This window comes from Acanthopagrus latus, chromosome 23 (assembly GCF_904848185.1).
Source record: "Acanthopagrus latus isolate v.2019 chromosome 23, fAcaLat1.1, whole genome shotgun sequence".
Lineage (NCBI taxonomy): Eukaryota > Metazoa > Chordata > Actinopteri > Spariformes > Sparidae > Acanthopagrus > Acanthopagrus latus.
The window spans coordinates 6225575-6244293 of record NC_051061.1 but is presented as its reverse complement, the minus strand read 5'-3'; the positions used below and the strand labels follow the sequence as shown (position 1 = coordinate 6244293).

The window sequence follows — 18719 nt, the reverse complement described above, 5'->3', positions numbered from 1 at the left end:
ACTCCTGAAAAAAACAACAACAAACAAACAAAAACAAAACCTTGATGAATAAACAAGAGGTAACTTCTTCTAGCAGCTGTCCAGATGCTCCAAAATAGCAGACTCGCCTCCAGAGAAGAGTGCGCGCCTCGCTTCCGCTCTCTTCAACAGATTGTTGTTGTTGTTGGGTTTTTTTTTTTTTTTTCCCTTTCGGGGACAGAAGTTGCAGATGCTGACTCCTCGCCCCTTCGCTGAACCAAGGAATGAACAAAATCAGCCTCCACTCTGACGGGTGGAGTGTCTCCGCCCTCCTCCTCCTCTCCTCTTCCTCTGCTCTTTAGTTTTCCCCCCTCACCAGCCCGACGCGCACTTATATCACCACCTTTCACTCATACGCGCTTAAGTTTCACTCAACGCGGGACATTAAGCTTACGGCATGTGACTAATTTGCCTCGCCTTATTACCCCCTGATGAGTCCGGGTTGCGCTGACATTAAAAACACATTGACTTAACTAATCATCAGGTCTACAGGGAGCCACCTTCTCCAACCCCCCCCCCCCCCCCCTTAGGTGCCACTCAGCTTTTGTTAAGCCTCCTCTCTCATTCGGTTTGTCGTGGCTGTCTGCTCCGGGATGCGCAAAACAGTGGGGCGTGGAGAGGCGCGTTTATATCTCTTTTTTTGTGCAGTATAAATTTTGACACAAGCCGTTGCTTTGTCAGTATGCATCGGACTTTCTTTCCGCAGCTGAGCATGGGGCAGCGCATGGGTGCACGTCTTACTCCCTGTGTCACTGTGAGTTGTTTGCTTTAGGGTTAGTCTATTTAAATTCACACTGAAGGCAATGTTAGTCACCACTGGAGAGTAAAAGGAAAGAGGAAGTGTGGATTTAATGGGAGAAAGAGAGAGAAAAAGTGAGATGGATAACAGGAGGCCAGAAAAGCCGAGGTAGTGTATGAGGGTGAAAAGCAACAGAGAGAAGATAAAGGCTTCTAGCCCAGCTGGTATACTGTACCTATGCTGTATAGAGTGGACAACATCACTGGGACACTGTTCAAGTTCATGTAATTTTACATCTGATTGGATTTTTCTTAAATGAGTATTTATTTGTGTCATTTTCTGAGCTCCTGATTCAAATTTGGAGGAAGCAGCTGGTGGTGTTGTTGACCAGTGACTCCAGTATCTCAGGCACCGCTGAGAGAGGGTTCCCTTCAAACCGCTGTCCCTCCTCAGATTCTCTGTTTGGCATACAATGTGATGGTGCTAAAGACTTTTCCTCTTGTCCCATTACATAATCGTGCATTTTCTCCTGCCACTGGTGCACAAGGAGAAAACACCGTGACCTCCTCGTACCTCTGTGCGCTGCCTCAAGTTGCCTTAAAATCTTACGTAAAAAAACCAGTGAAACAAATGTCAAAACACCCCAGAGCCCACAGTGACATCTTCAAATAGCCTCTTTTGTCCACGCACCAGACCCAAAACCAAAAAGACTCTTCATTTAAGAAGCTGACACTGGCAAATGTTTGGCAACTTTCCTTGAAAAATGACAGAAACAATTATTTAATTTGAATTGCCAGTTATCAAAATAGTTTGTTCTTTCGTTTCACAAATAGTTTCATCAACATTTTGTGGCATTTAATGAGGTAAGTCAGTCATGAGGGCAGCGGCACAAGTCAGTTTACGTTGCCACGTGTCTCGAACATGTTCAGCATGAGTATAACTTCTGCATCTTCGACACAACCTAAAAAACCCTGCATGGAACATTTACCGAACTACACTATAAACTTCAGTTTTGTCAAGTCATTGGTTGCTACTGGCATATCACAGATATATTAGTATTGGTCTGTATGTTGTCAGATATGCATAAAAAAACCTTTATAATAGAACTTAATGCAAAAAAAGATACTTGAGATAATTTCTTCATGTTGTCATTTCAGTCAATAGTATACATTTTATTGTTAAACCATAAACTATGCTGCCTCCACATATCTTTATAAAAAGTGTTTGATATCCACATTTGAGGGATCACTGCATAAAATGTGTGTATATCGGAAATGTTGACTCCCTAGAACAGGTATTGGTCCAAAAAAATTGAAAATTTGGTTCAAATATTGCAGGATTGTTGTACTGGCTAGCATTAGACTGTGCATACGTTCCTGTTAGTTGTCCACCCCGATGTACACTCATGCAGACGCACAAGAGTAGGAGACAACTGCAAGTAAGGCTGTGTACGCTTCAATGGACTTATCATGTGTCATCAACTTCTTTAAAAATCTCATAAAGTGCAGCAGTGACTAATATTTTTAATAGGACAAATGGATCAAAATGAAAATGTACAAGTACAGTCCTTTTTAATGATTGCATTTGCCTTCTAACAGGAAAAAAAATGACAAGAAACAAACAAAAACAGGTGTGGCTAAGCTGCAGGGTACAGTATATTCACAGCTGAACAACAGATTTTTAATTATCGCTTCACAGTTGCTTCAAACACTCTCGGATCAGAAAAGATTCCTCGCTCTGAACATTGGTAGAACAATGAAAACAGGAATAAGTCGAGTTCCCTCATAACAGTCCACGATGGCACAATCCAGCCTGCCAGACTCCAGTCGAATTTATTTATTTTTTTTTATCCCTTGGGAGTTTACATGAGGTGAAGTGTATGAGACCCGATGAATCAGCCGCAGACAAGTCATTTCTGGATAAGGGTTAAGATTTTCTTCCCCTGTCCTCATTTCTCCCAGCCTTTACCTCCTGGCTGGGTGGGCATCCTGAGCCCCACAAGACCCGCCGCTTCATCTGGGCTGCGCTCTCCCTTGCTGTGGTACAGGTTGTGCAGGTACAGGTGGTTCCGAGTGGACTCCAGCAAACACAGGTATGTGTGTGAGTCATGGTGTGCCTCCTGCTGAGCGCGGCAGTACCTTTCTCCTGTTACCTGTACAGGGGAAGAGAAAGGTAAGATTCGTAAAGATGAAATGATGAACCAGGTCGTAACAAGCAGTCAGTCCCTTTAATCGGTACTGGATTTGGATTAACAGTCACGGTAAAGAAAAAATAACATCAAGATAACATTTATGAAGAAAACCTTAGGGTCCAGCTGGTGGACAACATGGAGTTAGCAATGACTCCAAGTAGCAGGAATTAACATAAACATATGTGCCTATATTACAAGCCTTTCTGCCAGAATGTTTTTTTTTTTTCATCATCTGCATGGACACTAAGCATTTGGTCCAGTCCTTATAGAGTTTCATTTATACATTATAATGCCCTTTGGGTTGTTTCAGAGCTGGGACAAATACACACTGACAAGCAAGACTTGCTCCAAGCTATTTCACTTCATTGAGCACACATGCATTCAACCACCCTGGTGAGCCATGTCCTCCCAAGCATAAACAATATATGCTTATTAACCCTTCCATTCCACAAGCAGCTTTACTGTGGTAAACAGGTAAACAGAGAAACAAGCAATCACAAGGACGTTAGTGGCTTTTTATTGCCACAAGTGTATTGAGGTTATACATATGAATTAAAATAATATATTTTTGAATGTATGGCTGTGCCTGATTGCAAAAAAACAAAACAAAAACAAACAAACAAAAAACCCAATGTCTAACGATGGAAGGATTTCAGTGCCAAATTGACAGACTGGTTTTATAAATAAAAACAAAATGTTTCTGTTGTGTTTTTGTTCATTTGAAAATGAATGTGGACACACGAGATTCATCTTAAAATGCTTATTACTGATTTAAAAACACCTGCAGCTGAATACAAATCGAATAAAAACTTAAAATCTAATGAATGAACTTCCCCTGACGATTTATATTACCGCACATGTAGTGAATTGTGCTGTCCATTTGTTTACTTTGAGTTCATATTAACATAGACGCGAACCTGCGACGATGAATTAGTGACTGACTGGATGACATGATGTGGCGTGCTCAACTCCCGTGTGCATACAATATGTTGTAATTCATTCTTTGATAGACTCAGAGTTACTTTATCGCCTGAGTCTCGACACTGAGTTGTACCACTTGTCGTTAGCTGCCTGCTAACGTTAGCATGCCCTTCTGCCTCACTGTCACCTTGCGTTGAACTGTTCCCTGTAAATCTTCCAGTAAGTTAGCCGTGACAGCTGTCTAGTGTTATGTTGGATATAGGCTATATTCTGACGTCTTTAAACAACCGAAAGGTGACAGTTATTTTCAAATATAACCAGAAAAATGTCAATAGTCGAGAGTTTTCAGGTTAGCTAATGCTAGCCTATGCCTCCTTTGCAACACTTCTGGTGGCAAGCATGCTAAGTTCGCTAACGTTAGCTGATGCGCAGTGGTAGGACACTCGCCTTATTTTTACGAAACTGGTCCATGACATAGCTGTAGGCCAGTGACTCTTTGTAACTTGGTCCTTGGATGGCACGCAGTTCTTTGAGTATTCCTCGGCAGACTCGCAGGGGAGATGACAGCGTCGCCATCTCTGGACGGTGTTGTTGTGATTATGAGGCGCATCAAGCCAGACAGCCTCAATCCAGCACAGCACAGTCGATCATATTACTGCTAATCGACCACGAGGTGGCGACATAACACAACAATAAGTTGAGGACACGCGTAACCACTTCTTCGCAACTGACTTATTCCACCAACAGTTTAAAGGTAAGGTGGATTTAACTGAAAATATTTACACAGTCAGTCACAGTAAATCAATGTATAAATGAACATCACACTGAGACAATAAATAAACAGTATTATTAGCTGTTTTTCCGTTTATTTGCAGTCCAGTGTGCATGAAATCAGTTTAGCTAATTAAGCTAACCTCTGTCCCCTGGTTTGAGTGTTAGCACTCTCTGGTTGTTTTGTTGTTGTTGTTGTTGTTGTTGTTGTTGTTGTCGTTTCTAACCCCTTTTCAGCTTCACTGTAAAGGTGTTTTATGCACTGAAACCCTGTTGCTGTAATGTTACAGAAGCAGACTGCAGAAGAGCTGAGAGCTCACTCACAGGTGCAAAAGTATTAATATAATCAGGAAAAGAACATATATGCTCAGCAGATTCCCTGGATTCATACACTGGGAAGATATGTTAATGGTGACACTTATCACCACAGTTGTTGAGTATTTTATCTGTTAGGCTTTAAATATGTTTCCAAATTCAGGTTCACAGATGTTGGGAAAGGTCGAGATGTTACTTGTCAAGGGATCTGCTGGTTGGGCCGAATGTGTCAAGACACCTCGTTGTCACCTGCTTTGGTGGGTCCATCCAAGCTCGGCCCAAAGAGAGGAAACCCACAATAACTGTTTGTCCTTGATCACACCCGAATCCTCATGTCACCTTCAGCATCACCGTAAGGTAATTTCTCAAAGTGCATGCACATGATTAAAAAAATGGGCAAAATGTGTGTTAAGTGTTGCACTCTTCACTCGGCCGTACACACCCCACCTGTCATTGTAAATACAATTGGGCTTGAGTTTGATTGTGAGTTAAGTAATTACTGTCTGATAAACGGGTCAGTGGAGGAGACAGAGAGGACTGTGGAGATTTGTAATCACATTTCCTCCCAAGGTCTGTCAGCATCTCTCTGTCTCCCTCTGTCTCTTTGTCCCTTTACTATAAATAACAACTTTAAGCACAGATGGAACAAAACTAATCATGCTCTGCAGTTTACAATAGTGTATATATCTATAAGGGTGTTTTTTGTTTGCGTGCTTCATGCCAGAATAAACCGTTGTTGACCAGCATGTTTGGACAGTGATATAACTATTGTGGCGATGCACTGCAGTCTCTACCTTTTTGAAGGCTGCTTTTGACCACCTATCTCTCCGTGTGCTTCTAGCTTTGATTTGGACATTTGGGAGCAATCATCTGTCACCATAGCAACACTGAGTTTGGCTTAGGGCAAAATGCAGAGGAAAGGATCGGTGTGTTTTCACAACGCAGCGGACGTGAAGCAAAATTCTTTTAATGATGTGTCTTTTTTTATTCACGCTGGAGAGTGTGAAGCAGATAAAGATCACGGTGAGATGATAAACACTCTCTTCAAGGAAGAAGAGGCTCTTCATGTGTGATGATTATAATGTAAGTGGATCACAACAATATCGTGCAGTTGGAGCGACATTGAAGCAGTGAATTTGTCCAAACATCAGGTGTTGTCCTGAAGGCAGGTCACTGGTGTGGCAGCTCTAATGCTTCATTCCCAGTGTTTCCAGTTATTTGAAGTCGAGTATTGATGATTGACTCTAGGGGGAGCCAGTCTCTTATCAGTTTCACACACCGGTTTGGTTCCTAGACATTTGTTGGATGGCACCCCTCTCCCCCTCCTCCTCCTCCTCCTCCTCCTCCTCCTCCTCTCTCTCTCTCTCTCTCTCTCACACTCTTTCAATGAATACTAATGCAGCGAGTGGGCCCACCTCCCTTCCTCCCATCTTTTTCGCAGGGATGGGCGGGAGAGGGGAGACAGAGCAATTCCAGCTCAGTATCCTTCCTCATGAGGCAGGCAGTGCTTGACTAGCAGCAGCCCCAATGCCTGTTTTTTTTTCCTCCCACTGGGAAACATTGGTGATACTGTGCGTTGCTGCTGCAACAATGTCTAACCTGTGTGAGTGGCACGTGATATCAGACCACAGTTGAGAGGGGGAGAGGAAAGGACATCTGTGCCTGCTTTTTTTGTCATCTGGATGGGAAGTCTTTTTTGGGAGGAGAGACAGAAGAAAGCAGAAGGCAGCCGGGGAAGGGGAACAACTGGCAACAGCCAATCCCCCCTTCCACACATAGACTGGAGACAACGGAGGCCACTGGAGTATTTGCTTTTATCTTTCGTTTTTTGTTCTTTTTTTTCCTCATCGCGCTGCTGGGAGGTGCTTTACCTTTTCATTTGCTCGCTCTCTCGGTCCTCTGTCTTCTCATCTATTTCGCCATTTACCTGGTCAACAATTTCTTCTATTTATGAGCCAGACAAGGAGGGAGAGAGAGAGGCAGAGAGACAGAGAAAAAGAGAAAGAGAAAGAGGAGGGGGATTTTTTTGGCCCCCTTTATTCTCTCTTTTTTTCCCCCTACCTTTCATTCATTCTCCCTTCCCTCTCCATCGCTATCACTTCCAGCCCTTTCTATCCCTGTGCAGCCCACGCTCCCTCCTCCCTTCACCGCCTCCCTCCGTCTCCTCCCTCCTCCTCCTCCCCACCGCTCCACTCACTGTCCACCCCTAACTTTGGCTACTTTTTGACTCCACCACTGTTTTAATTTCTTTTACTTTAGAGGCATTTTAATTGGCTTGCTTGTATTTTCTATTTATGCCTTTTTCACTTTTGTACCTTTTCCTATTTCCTATTTCCCCCCTCTCTTTTTTCCTCCCACCATCCTATGCATCTTTTTTGGGGGATTCTTAATTCTGACCATAGGTAGGTCTATTTAGTGTTTAGTGTCTGTCTCAAAGTCTTTGTTCCTATTTCTGTGTATGCAAGGTGTTTGTGTGGGGTGCACATTTATTAAGCACACCTTTACATGCACACACTGGCCTACAGTCTAGCTTTGGTGTAACCATGGCTCCCCTCCCATCCACCTCTCAGCTGATTCTTTCCTCATGCCATGTCATCCTCACGTCACTATCCCCCTCCATACTATAATCTGTCGCTTCTCACTCTTCTTTTTTGTTTTCTTCTCAACCAAGACCACAGTGATTCATCAAGCAAGCACCTTCTCCAGTCCTCATCATGGAGCCCACATCCTGACCGCCTTGTCATTTCTATGTTGTTGCCCAAAAAGTCTTCCATTAAAACGTCTGAAATCACACACCGTCCTCCTCACATGTCCTTTTGTTTGAGAGCCGTCCAAACTCCACATCAGTTCCGTAGGAGGGACTGGTGGGTTATTATCGCGCCGGGTTGCATTTAAGTTTCCTCGCTTCATGTTTATCAGGTGAAGGTCAAACTGAGCGAAGGCCTAGTTCATCAGCGACAGCGCGCTGTTGTTTCTAAGCCAGCACTTGTCCTTTCTGTCGGGGTGTCATCTGTGTTTATACACTCCTCTCTGCCTCCTTCTTTTCTCTGCCCTCTTTTCCTCTCTCTCTCTCTCTCTCTCTCTGTCTCTGTCGCTCTCTCTCTCACTCTGTCTCTCTCTCTCTCTCTCTCACTCTGTCTCTCTCTCTCTCCCTCTCTCTCTCGCTCACCGTCTCCCATCTTTCTGAACTGACTCTCATTCTTGCAAACAGACACACACAAGCACTCAAAGAGAATGGACTAAACAAAAAACAAACTGGCTTTATCAAGGATTTTTTTTCCCTTTTTTTTCTCCTCAACCACAATTTTCACTTTTTTCACTCACTTTGCCTCAACCTTTTCTCTCTTCAACCACCTCTCTCCGCATCTTTTTTTGTCCTCCATCACTTCCACCCCCTCACCACTCTTTCAATTGATCCACTTATTGATTTATTTGTCGTGCCATTTTGTTTTTTACGTTCGCCGTGTACAGAATTTCACATCCTACCACTCGCATGTCACTGACTTGCTTGCATCAGAGAGGGGTTGCTGTTTGTTTTGCATTCTGGTGACGTAATTTTGCAATCCATCAACTTGATTACTTCCATTTATTGAAAAACAAGGAGCAGTTTATTCATGATTATTCCTTTGCATTTTAGAAAATGGGACATAGGGTGGTTCGAAAGAATTGAGCTGACTGCAAAGTAACTGAATAATTTGGCGTGTGTGTGTGGATGTGTGGTGTGTGAGCTACAGAGAGAGGCACAGCAATAGACAGATGCATAGCAAAGTGAAGCAAACCACACAACTCATTTCCTCGTTCATCTCCTTTTTCTTTATATTTCCATCTTTTTCCTGAAGGAGATTTAACGGCTCTCCTCCTCTATACACGAAGATAATGGGAAGTGGGGACTCTTGAGCAGCCGTCAACCATGATAAAGGCACTCTGGATTTAGCTGTTTTCCTGTGGAATTACCCTTTAAATCCTGGATTTGATTCCAAATGAAAAAAATAGTTAACAATTATTTAAAGCTGCCCTAAATTCGGGACTCTTTTTTGACTTTCTTTTTGTAATGGACTGAAGCTGATTTCAATATTTCTTTTTCTACTATTGAATCTTAATGGGATTTCACTGACGCGGATTAAAGACTCAAGCAACATCTTTGTCTATTAGTCGATGTAATAGCCACGTTTCTTACAATTCCTCCGGCCTACAAAATCGATTAAATTGAATATTCTTTAATGTTAAAGGTTAAATAGGTGAGTACGGTGCTTTGAATCCACACATGCTATTGCTGTTGCATGTCTTGGATGATGATTGATTGATGTGGATATTAATCTGGAATTTTTTTTGTCATTAATCCAGTATTTTTGCATGTGTGTGTGTGTGGGTGTGCATACAGATTCTTAGTGTGTGTGTGTGTGTGTGTGTGTGTGTGTAGGCAGAATTTAGCTGGATATTAGTGGATTATCAGAGATCAGTAATTTTACTCACGCTTCGCCACAATTTATCCTTTGTAATTCTTTTCCCCATGAGCCTTTAATTTTCTTTCTGACGTGACATAAAATCACATGCTTACGCTCGGGTCTTTGATGTTAAAATAAATCTCCATACCTCATTCTCGGTCTTGAACTTATTAGCCACTCTCCACCTGATGGAATAGCCACTTCTGCCTTTCAGATCACCTGTCCAGTGCTGCTACTGAGTGTGTGTGTGCGTGCGCCAGCATGAGAGGCATATATAGTTAGATCAATAAAGTAATCTACATGAAGGGACAGACTACATTGCCCTTTTCTCAATGCAATTATTTTTATCGGCTGTTATTTCCAAGAAACACAAAAGTGCCTCACAGCAGCAGAGTGACAGTACAGCTCATAACTCCTAGTGGAGTGTGTTGGAATGTAATCTTGTGAGTCTGCAGCAAATGCACATTCACACCCACTCTCTTTTCACACACCCATGCAGACACTTTGTCCATCTATCCATCACAGACCCAGCGGCGATTGACCCCTTTTTTCTGATTAACTTTCCCATCATTTGGCTGACAGTAGTTTGGATTTACACCGCGTGTGCGCACAGTCAAGGTTACGGCTACGTACCTTTGAAACCCACCTGGGACCTGCTCTCATAACTGGGGACCATTACCCATTCTGCTCGGCGCTCTTGGCGCACATGTGACCCCTGTAGCCTATCTACAGATGGGCACTTAAGCCCAGGTAGTGTGTCAAAGCTGTCAAAGCTGCTACGCTGCAAAATGGACGTCTCGGGTGTCACTGACATATGGCTGACTGCTGTCTTTTTACTGTAATCATCACCGAAATAGTGCGCGTCAGTGTGCAGGCGAAACACACTTGCTGTAGTATTATTGTCGTAAGTATTTAGCGGAGGGAGGCGGGAGGAAAGCGGACGGTGATATGAACGTTACTTTCCACTTTAACTCGAAAACAGAGCTGATTCGAAGAGTGTTGCGCAAAAGGATGCTGATTATGTTATAACTGATCTTTCAGAGCGTAGCTGGGTGGTAGACTGAGCAAATGCTGTCCAAATTAACAGTTTGGAGACAGATTCAGCTGAGAATCACCCCAATGCAAATACAGACGTGATATGTTGGCGGGATAAGTAGCTTCCGGATCAGGATCATGAAAAACAAGATTTTTTTTCAGCTTTTACCAAATTAATCACAGCTTTCGAGGCAGCATAATTTTTTGTGTACAGTGGAATGAATGTTCCTGCCAAAAGTGACATTGCGTTTGATGTTGTGAAGTTTGATCTTTCATGTAATTCTAAGAATTAAAGTGTGCCCACATTCTAAATGAGTAATGACCGCGTAAATATCACCACCAAATTTTATTGAACGATAAATCAGTTGTGTTCGGTGACCGGGGCTGCTGCCGCATATTTCAAGCCCCCTGTCAATTTTTAGTGTCTGCGAACTGTTTGATGCCAGGAGCTTACGTGGAAAAAGAAGTCTGCCAGAAGTCTCCAAACGGAGCTTAAGAGATTTCATAGGCACCGTGTTTGCAGTCGTCATTGATAAACAGGCCAGGAGAGGAGACAGCAGGGGCTAAGGAGATTCATAATCCTATCCCCTCTTCCCACTGATTCTCTCTCTGTCTCTCTTTCTCCCCATGTGCTACCTAATGAGACGACAATACGACTCCTGCGTCTGGCTCTGAGCACTGCATCTGCGTTAATGAAACCAGCAATAACCCTCTATTAGGTATTTTATCTTCAATAACTGCGTCGTTTAGGAGTTGCTGTGTTCTTAAGCAATGCTGCAATTCCAGTTTAACACCTCGGATTCACATTTTCCTCAATGCCGACCATGTCCGTCATCTTGTTAAACGAGCAAATCAGTCTCGATCTGAAGCTCGTAACTTTCTGCGATTGTGCATCTGAATCCTGTTCAGCCGTTAGAGAGCGAGCAGGGAGCCTATGTGGGGCGCCTTAAAAAGTGCATCCCGATTTTATTGGCAGCGTACTCACTTCAAGCGAGCAGAATATGGGTCATGATCTGATATAAAAAGGCTCTTCAATAATTCATCGGAGCTGATTAAGAGGACTTGTATCGACTCAGACACTGTCCATGAGAGGGGATGGAGGGGAGGGGGGCTGCATATAATGTGCAGGAAAGCAACATTTAGGCCCCTTTGTGGGATTAGTGTGAGCTAAGAAACAAGTTAAAGCAGCCTGGGCGGTTACAGCGAGCAGCGTAGGCCCCTCTTTGATGTTTTAATCTACCGTACGTTCACCCCTTCTCTGTTTCATGTGTCGACTGCGAAGTGGCTGCACGTACATGTGACGGGCTGTGTTTGTCTGTGATTACATGTCGCTCGCAAGTGTGTGGACATGTTGTGTGAGTTTGTGTGCAGCCCCTTCAATCTATTAAATATGAAAAGTGCAATCTGTTACCCCGCAGAGACTGGTTTATTATTCATCGACACATTTCAATTAATCATTCATTTACCTAAAGTATGGCCCTCACTCTCCCCTGTAGTTTAGGCTATCATACGGACCTCCGTGTTTGTGTGTAGTGTTCATGGTATACAAGTTATGTATAATCTGGATTAATAGAAGCTATTCATTATTCTCCAGATCTACTCCATACTGTAGTTGGGGGGCTGTTGGGGATGAAGGCAGAGACAATTTAGTAACACAGCACATTTGGAAGAAATGTTTTATTTATTATACTGGGCTGGATTCTTTTCAAATCAGACACACTCATACGCACACACACGCACACACAAAGGGAGTTGTGGGATGCATTTAAACAAATTAAGGAGAGAGACGCATTGTTTTTCTAGAACAGAAATGGCCTTCAGAGTGGATTTGGATTGTGAACAATACACAGAGCTGTATTCATATAAGCATTTGAAGTGCTGAGTCTTGCCTTTAAAATCCTCCCTCATTCAGTCTTAACCCATAAGAATCCACGGTGACACGCTTGTAACAAACACCTTAAATGTCTTAAAATGACTCTGGGTTCTTATGGGTTAATTTGTTAATTCTAAGAGGAGCAGGTCAGAGGGCAAAGCGCCGGATGGTTTTTGTTAGGGTCAAATTGACTGTGTCCTGCTTCTAACCCTCTGTCCTCCATGTTCCCTCTGCAATAACAGACTGGCGGACATCACAAAACCAAGCGACGGCAAACATCTCGTCGTAGGAGCGAAGGGGAGAACAGAAGTGAAGCTGCTCCCGTGGAGTACAATTACCTCGAAATTGCCGCTTTACCCTCCTGACTTGTTGCGGATTTTTACCTGAAGCTGCTGTGAGTTCCCAACTCTTCATCATTTCTCACCTCTTCATTGATCAGCATCTGCATTTGTTACAACAAACCCCACAAGCCTAATGAGGTGTCCTGGTAGAGAGGTGTAATTCAATTAATCATGACGACTAAAACACATTTATTTTATAAAGTGCAGCTGGTTGGAGCAATAATACCTGCTGGTGGAATGACAACTGAAAATGATAAAGGGCTAGTTTACTCCCAGTGCTGCTTCAGTCTCCCTTTCTGAGTTAATTAAACTCATCTTTCTATTAATTGGCTAATGGTGTTGACAGGTGGTTATCATTCCAGGTGATTAGTTCTGCCTCCTCGCAGAAAAGAAAGCTTCTAAATGTTAATTCACTTTCAATGTGATAAATGTCGACCGTAAAAAAAGGGTTTCAGGAAGCATTTTGCTGGTTTCATTGTGTTTAGAATTGCTTTCATGCTCTCTTTTTTCTGCATCTTACCTAGAAAGAAATGTCTCCTTAAAAGTTCACAACACGAGGAGATTTTTCTTGTAATAATGAAATGCTCTCTGAAATGCTACTTTCTAGGTGATTGTCATATCAAGGGAAATGAGAAAATTCTGAGTAGAAATTTAATTTGACTACAAATATACATTTCAGTGTAGTCTATATTATGAGTTAGGGATGTAAAAAGATTATTTTCATCATTGATTAAACCTCTTATTGTTTTCACAATTAATAGTTTTGTCTGTAGAATGTGTAACAAATTGTAAATAGTGCTCATCCCAATTTCCCAAAGCTCAAAGAGATGTCTTCACATTGTTTCTTGTATTTATCCTAACAGTCCCGAAACCCAAAGACACTTCATTATCATCATACATGATAAAGAAGAGCTGCAAATCCTTGTATATGATATTTTAGTTTAAAGGTTAAGTTAAAGTTGTAATATGTAACATCTCCACATGAAAATGTCTAAAAACGTCTAGAAATTTGTGAAGTATTTTGACGCCTTTTTGCTGTAAATTGTGAGATAGAGTCAGAGCAAGGAAGGATGTAAGTGAACGTGACTAAACACAAAGTACATAAACTTTGAAACACCACCTTGTCTCTGAACATCTCTGCCTGAGTGATAAAGATAGACTAGACAGAAAGTGGTGGTTTTTTAACAATTAAGACAATAACTCCCATGATCCCACTCTATTTACATGCTTCGTTTTGTTTTGATTTAGAGACCCCTGACAGCAGAAATAACATACCTGTGTTTAAACAATTCATAAATGAGCAAAATAGCTGGTAACTGATTAATCGTGAATAGTTGGTAAACTCAGATGAGAATATTAAGATACTGTAGCTGATACCAATCAATACTCACATTGTCCTTTTCCCTTGTGTTTATTGTAGTTGAGCCTCCCTCAGTCTGAGGCTATGAGAGGGAGAGAGGAGTCCCAGGCCGTACCATCATGCTACTTCTGAGACGCTGGGATGAGACTTTGGCTGGCAAAACACAAGGTAAGACAATATTGATGCATGGGGCCCCTTCAACAACTCAAGCTGTACTTGGTTTTCTCACTTATTTTTCCCTGTAGAAAACCGCTGAAACAACACAGCCTTATCTCACCTGTGTGTTTTTGTGCGTCTGCAGCTTCCCTAAGCGTGCACCTTTTCTAAAGCTCAGTGATGGATGGTCTAAAACTTCCTCAGGCTTTTTGCTTTGTATCTCACTCCAGTTTTGCTCGAGGGTCAGGGTTATGGTTCAAGGTGGAGCCTACAGACAAATGGTTTAATCCTGGATTTTTAGCAGAGTGTGCACTTTGATTGGTGCGCGTACGCACGGACTTACAACCTGACCGAACCCCCTATCGAGTATCGGCTTCATTTGCATGGCTTTACAAGCATTGATCGGGCAATTAACAGATTTGTCAAATGAGATTTTAGTAGAGGAAGTGTGCGGCCATTGGAGGTGCATGCGTGAGCTGTGCTTGTGTGCTATTTGTACTTTGTGTGTGTGTGTGTGTGTGTGTGTGTGTGAGTGTGTGAAAGAGGGAATGAGACAATATGTTTTGTGCGATAAGATAAAAGAAGACGTAAGTCTCTTTCTGTCCCAGGACCAAATTACACCGAGCAAATGTATTTTGCCACAAGGGCCCATGAGGGGCCATTATCATATCAGCACATTCCATCGTTTTCTCATACATTCATCTCCTCACTCCTGCGTTAAGATTTTTTTTTTAAATTTTGACTTCTTTCCCTACAACCCTCTCCCTCTGTTCCTCTCTTTCACTCTGCTTTTTTCTCCCTCCTTCCTTCTCATTGTGTCTCATCCCATGCACTATTAATCAGCCATGACGTTTAAGAGACTGAGCCTCAGTGCAGAGGAGCAAGAGTGAGAAACATTTGTTTTTCTTTTTTTCTTTAAGGGAGTGCTTGGTGTGTGTGTGTGTGTGTGTGTGTGTGTGTGTGTGTGTGTGTGTGTGTGTGAGTGTGTGCGGACTTCTGGACACTATGTGAGCCCACTGCCAATGCTGCCATTACACTTCCTTTAAGCCGCTGCAGAGCGACAGTGCAGCTCGGTAATGAAGTGCCTTGGCCTTCTGTCGTTAGCTGAAAGTCACACAGCTGCCTCGGCTAACGCTGACGCTGCAGATTGCCTTACTATTGCCTTACGTCATGAGACATTACCATATAGATGAATTAACAGTGACGGTGAATCTAATTAAGAACTCCTCTCCACCTTCCTTTGAAAAAAAATGCATTCATAGTTACAGACTATCAGTCTATTAGGCCTATTATTCAAGTCGAGCAAGCTTCCTGCTCTTACATAAACTGTTTAGAGAACGCACCGGCTGGAATAATGATTAAAATGAGGACATATTAGAATAATAATGTCTCATGAGTTTTTTTTAAAAGCTTTATCTCCAACCCTAAATAGGATTTTTGGCCCCCCCTCATCATATCAGTGCCACTAATTAAGTGCAGCGTGGCTTTTCACTCGTGTTTCAGTCAAATCCAATTACCAACAGACTCTTATTTAGACTCCACATCATCATCATTTATACCAAGTGTGCATAAACTGGTTGAGTACTACACTGAAGCCACAATCTTTGATGTACAGCATAAGATGTTTAAGGATCACCTCTCTCCTGCCTGTTAATGTACAGAATGTAATTGACAGAAGATTTCTGTATTGAAGCATTGGGTATATCTGGGTTTATCTGCATTGCAATCTTCTGCTGAGAGGCCAGTATGCTTGTGTGTTTATTTCTGGAGAAAATTCATAATTGACATCACTGTTTTTTTCTTAGGGTGGGAATCAAGAACTTTTTTTCTTGTTGCCTTCGACTATGTATCCTAAATTAGTGCAAATTCAAGAGCCGGGTGAGTGAGGAGGCTTTTTGATGAAGAAGAGGACAGGGGGAAAGAAACTAGGAGAGTAGAAGAGGCGTGGAAGTGTGTTAGAGGTTGTTTCTAGGGGCGTAGAGAGAAGTGGAGCTGTGTGTTGTTTTTCTGTTCTATTTTGTCACCATATGCAGAATAAAGACAACGGTGTCTCATCTCATCTCATTGATTAATTCAGTAACTCATTCAAAGAAACTTTTCAGGCACGGCAAACCTCACCCTGGCTTGTTTCTGTTTGTAATGAATTTTAATGATATTGTTGGACCTCGGCATCGCTGATGTTCAATTATCTCGTAATTGAATACCTGTAGGATGCAGCAACAAGGGTGAGTGTACGTCTCTGAGGGTTATTTATCTCAGAGCAATGCCATCATTTAATATTAATTGAATGTGGACTGTAAGATCACGTGTTTCAGCTTGACCTGAAAACACAGCTAAGATCTGTGTGGCGGCATTGATTGGTGTGCAAAACAGCAGATCAATATGACTTCACTCATCCTTGTCTCCAGCAGTGGAGCAGTAACATAAGTCACCTGGAAAACGGCCTGCAGATCCATTCATTAGCTGAGCGTTGCACTTCCAACATTTGCTTTGGTGGCATCTGTTATTTTCTGGCACGTCCTCACATGCTGCTGTGAGGAGGCTTCAGGTGGCATCATTGTTTGTGCTCCAGTTGCTGGATAGATCCAACGCTGGAAGGATTAGTCTATTAGCTAAGCTACTAGAATATAATGAATGAAATAAGAAATAAAAAGATTTATTGTTAATTAAAATTCATTTTTCATAGAAACATGTCAACTGTAATGTGGTCCCAAAACACTGTTTCAGCATCTCAGAAGTCAGGCTTTGCTGCTGTTCTTCACTGAAATCATTGTAAAGTGAATTTATGTTGTTGGTTTAGGCTTTTATAGACTGATTCTTAAGTTGGCAGAACTGAGTAAGCTGAATTTGCTGAATTCGCTATTAGCAGTGGACAACCATAACTGGGCGACTTCGATGCTGAAGTTAACTTAAATGTGATGATTCTCTGTCAAGTTCTTGAGGTATAGGTAACATCTTTTTCTCTGTTCCTAAGCGGGTTTGTGGAAGTTTCATCATGGCGATGTCTAGCTAATAGTATCGCTGGAAGGTGTAAGTCATACTGAATCTGAATACATGTGCATTGTGTCTGTGTTTGAATTTGACTGAGTTATGACTCAGATAAAGAGTGTGATTTTTTTGCATCCATTTTTGGGCCAAATCAGCCCACTTAACTTCTATCCTTCCATTCTCATGCTGTACCTTTGCTTCACATCACTCCCTTCACACATAACCCCCTCTTAAATCTCCCAGGCTAAAAACCTTTGGATTAAACAAATAATGGATTAATTGTGAAAATAGAAGTTAATCAATAATGTAAATAATTGTTAGTCGCTCGTTAGCTCTAAATAGATTCAAATGTATCTATGTCTGTGTGTGTATTGTAGTCTTTATTTGGCATGACTATACTTGCGCGCATGCATTTCACTCTTGTTTCATTATATAAACAGTGTCCTGTATATATATGCCTATATCTGCTCAACACTTGACTAGTGCAGATAGTGCAGGTAGGTAAGCAGCTGTCTGGAAGAGCAGCTCCGCGCTCTGCTTCAGCTGACTTGTTGTTTTCCGACCTTACCTAGAGGTTGTGTTGTAGAAGCGGGTGAATGATTTGTTTCTGTGTGCGTGTGTGTGTGTGTGTGTGTGTGTGTGTGTGTGTATGAGAGAGAGAGAGAGAACGCCACAGGTCAGCAACTTTACGCAGCCACGATCGACGGGAAACACAAGGCTCATGTGGAGAGGACTAACAATATGGAATCGGAGGCTTTTGCTGTAGTTGCAAGAAAGGTTGATTGCAGCTGAATGATAAAACAAACATAGTCTTGTATACTGTAGCTGTACAGGTGGAGGGGCAGTGAGACAATTAAATCCATTTGCTCTAAAATGTTGTAATATTGTGAACCGATAGTTGTAGAAAGGCATATAGCTATAGGTATAGGTTTTACATAACTCCTCACAACTTGTAGCGACTTGTATGTCAGCATTCAGTTAAGTTAACTCCTCAAATCCAGCTTTAATTGAAAATAATAACACTGTGTCATAGTACACGACTAATGTTGTGCTTACAGAATATGATTAATGTCCTCTCGTGCCGAAGCTGCAGCTAAGTAATGTTATTTAAACTTCTTTTTCTTCATCTCCGCTCCACTAAGCTACGTTTTTCTTTCCTATTATGAAAGCTCTGCTGGACAATAAATCAGTCTATACCAGAAAGGGGATTACATTCCCCAATGATGCAGCACTCCACGAGGAATGAACTACGCCCCCCCATGCTAGGAGATTGGATGGCCGGTGCATCATCAGCAGAGCCACACACACGCTCGCTCAAAAGGAAAGATCTCTGAAAGCCTGTTTGTGTGATTGCAAAGATGAACTGGTCAAGCATGGGCAGTGACCCTCGAGCATCCCTGACTGCACTCTTTTCTCCGAGTAGAGCTGGAGATGACCCGGACATCAGCAGCAGAGTGTCCCGGCCACGCTGCTGTCGAAAATGTCATTGCTAATGCTCACCTCGCTTCAGTTGCATCAGCAAAGCAGAGCAAAACCCACGGCACTCGCAGCCTCAGTCTGTCCCAA

The 18719-nt window shown here is 42.3% G+C and overlaps 2 protein-coding genes across 8 annotated transcripts in view; one reads left to right on the top strand and one right to left on the bottom strand.

Annotated features, from left to right (window-relative positions):
- Positions 1-2262: 2262 nt before the first annotated feature.
- Positions 2263-4508, bottom strand: fmc1 (formation of mitochondrial complex V assembly factor 1 homolog). Its single transcript, XM_037088876.1, has 2 exons — positions 4317-4508; positions 2263-2909 (listed from the first exon to the last, which is right to left on the bottom strand). Exons 1-2 carry the CDS (start codon positions 4443-4445, stop codon positions 2706-2708), a joined length of 333 nt encoding a protein of 110 aa, XP_036944771.1. The 5' UTR covers positions 4446-4508; the 3' UTR covers positions 2263-2705.
- LOC119013946 (glutamate receptor ionotropic, NMDA 2B) overlaps positions 4485-18719 on the top strand; it is a 134609-nt gene continuing 120374 nt past the window's right edge. The window contains exons 1-4 of one of the 7 annotated variants that reach the window (XM_037088868.1): positions 4485-4623; positions 5119-5312; positions 12551-12702; positions 14070-14177. In XM_037088868.1, coding sequence (XP_036944763.1) covers positions 14151-14177 — 27 coding nt within the window. In that variant the 5' untranslated portion in view covers positions 4485-4623; positions 5119-5312; positions 12551-12702; positions 14070-14150. Of the gene's footprint in view, positions 4624-5118; positions 5313-6458; positions 7358-7868; positions 9194-10834; positions 11155-12550; positions 12703-14069; positions 14178-18719 lie in introns of those variants that run through there. The other 6 variants (XM_037088869.1, XM_037088874.1, XM_037088872.1 and 3 more) reach the window with 6 other exon arrangements.

What these genes read in the sequence shown, in the direction of transcription:
- fmc1 (XM_037088876.1), bottom strand. Translation starts at nt 4,445, where the DNA reads ATGGCGACGCTGTCATCTCCCCTGCGAGTCTGCCGAGGAATACTCAAA. An exon ending in ACCAGTTTCGTAAAAATAAG is followed by an intron (nt 2,910 to 4,316) that starts GCGAGTGTCCTA and finishes TCCCCTGTACAG; the next exon opens with GTAACAGGAGAAAGGTACTG.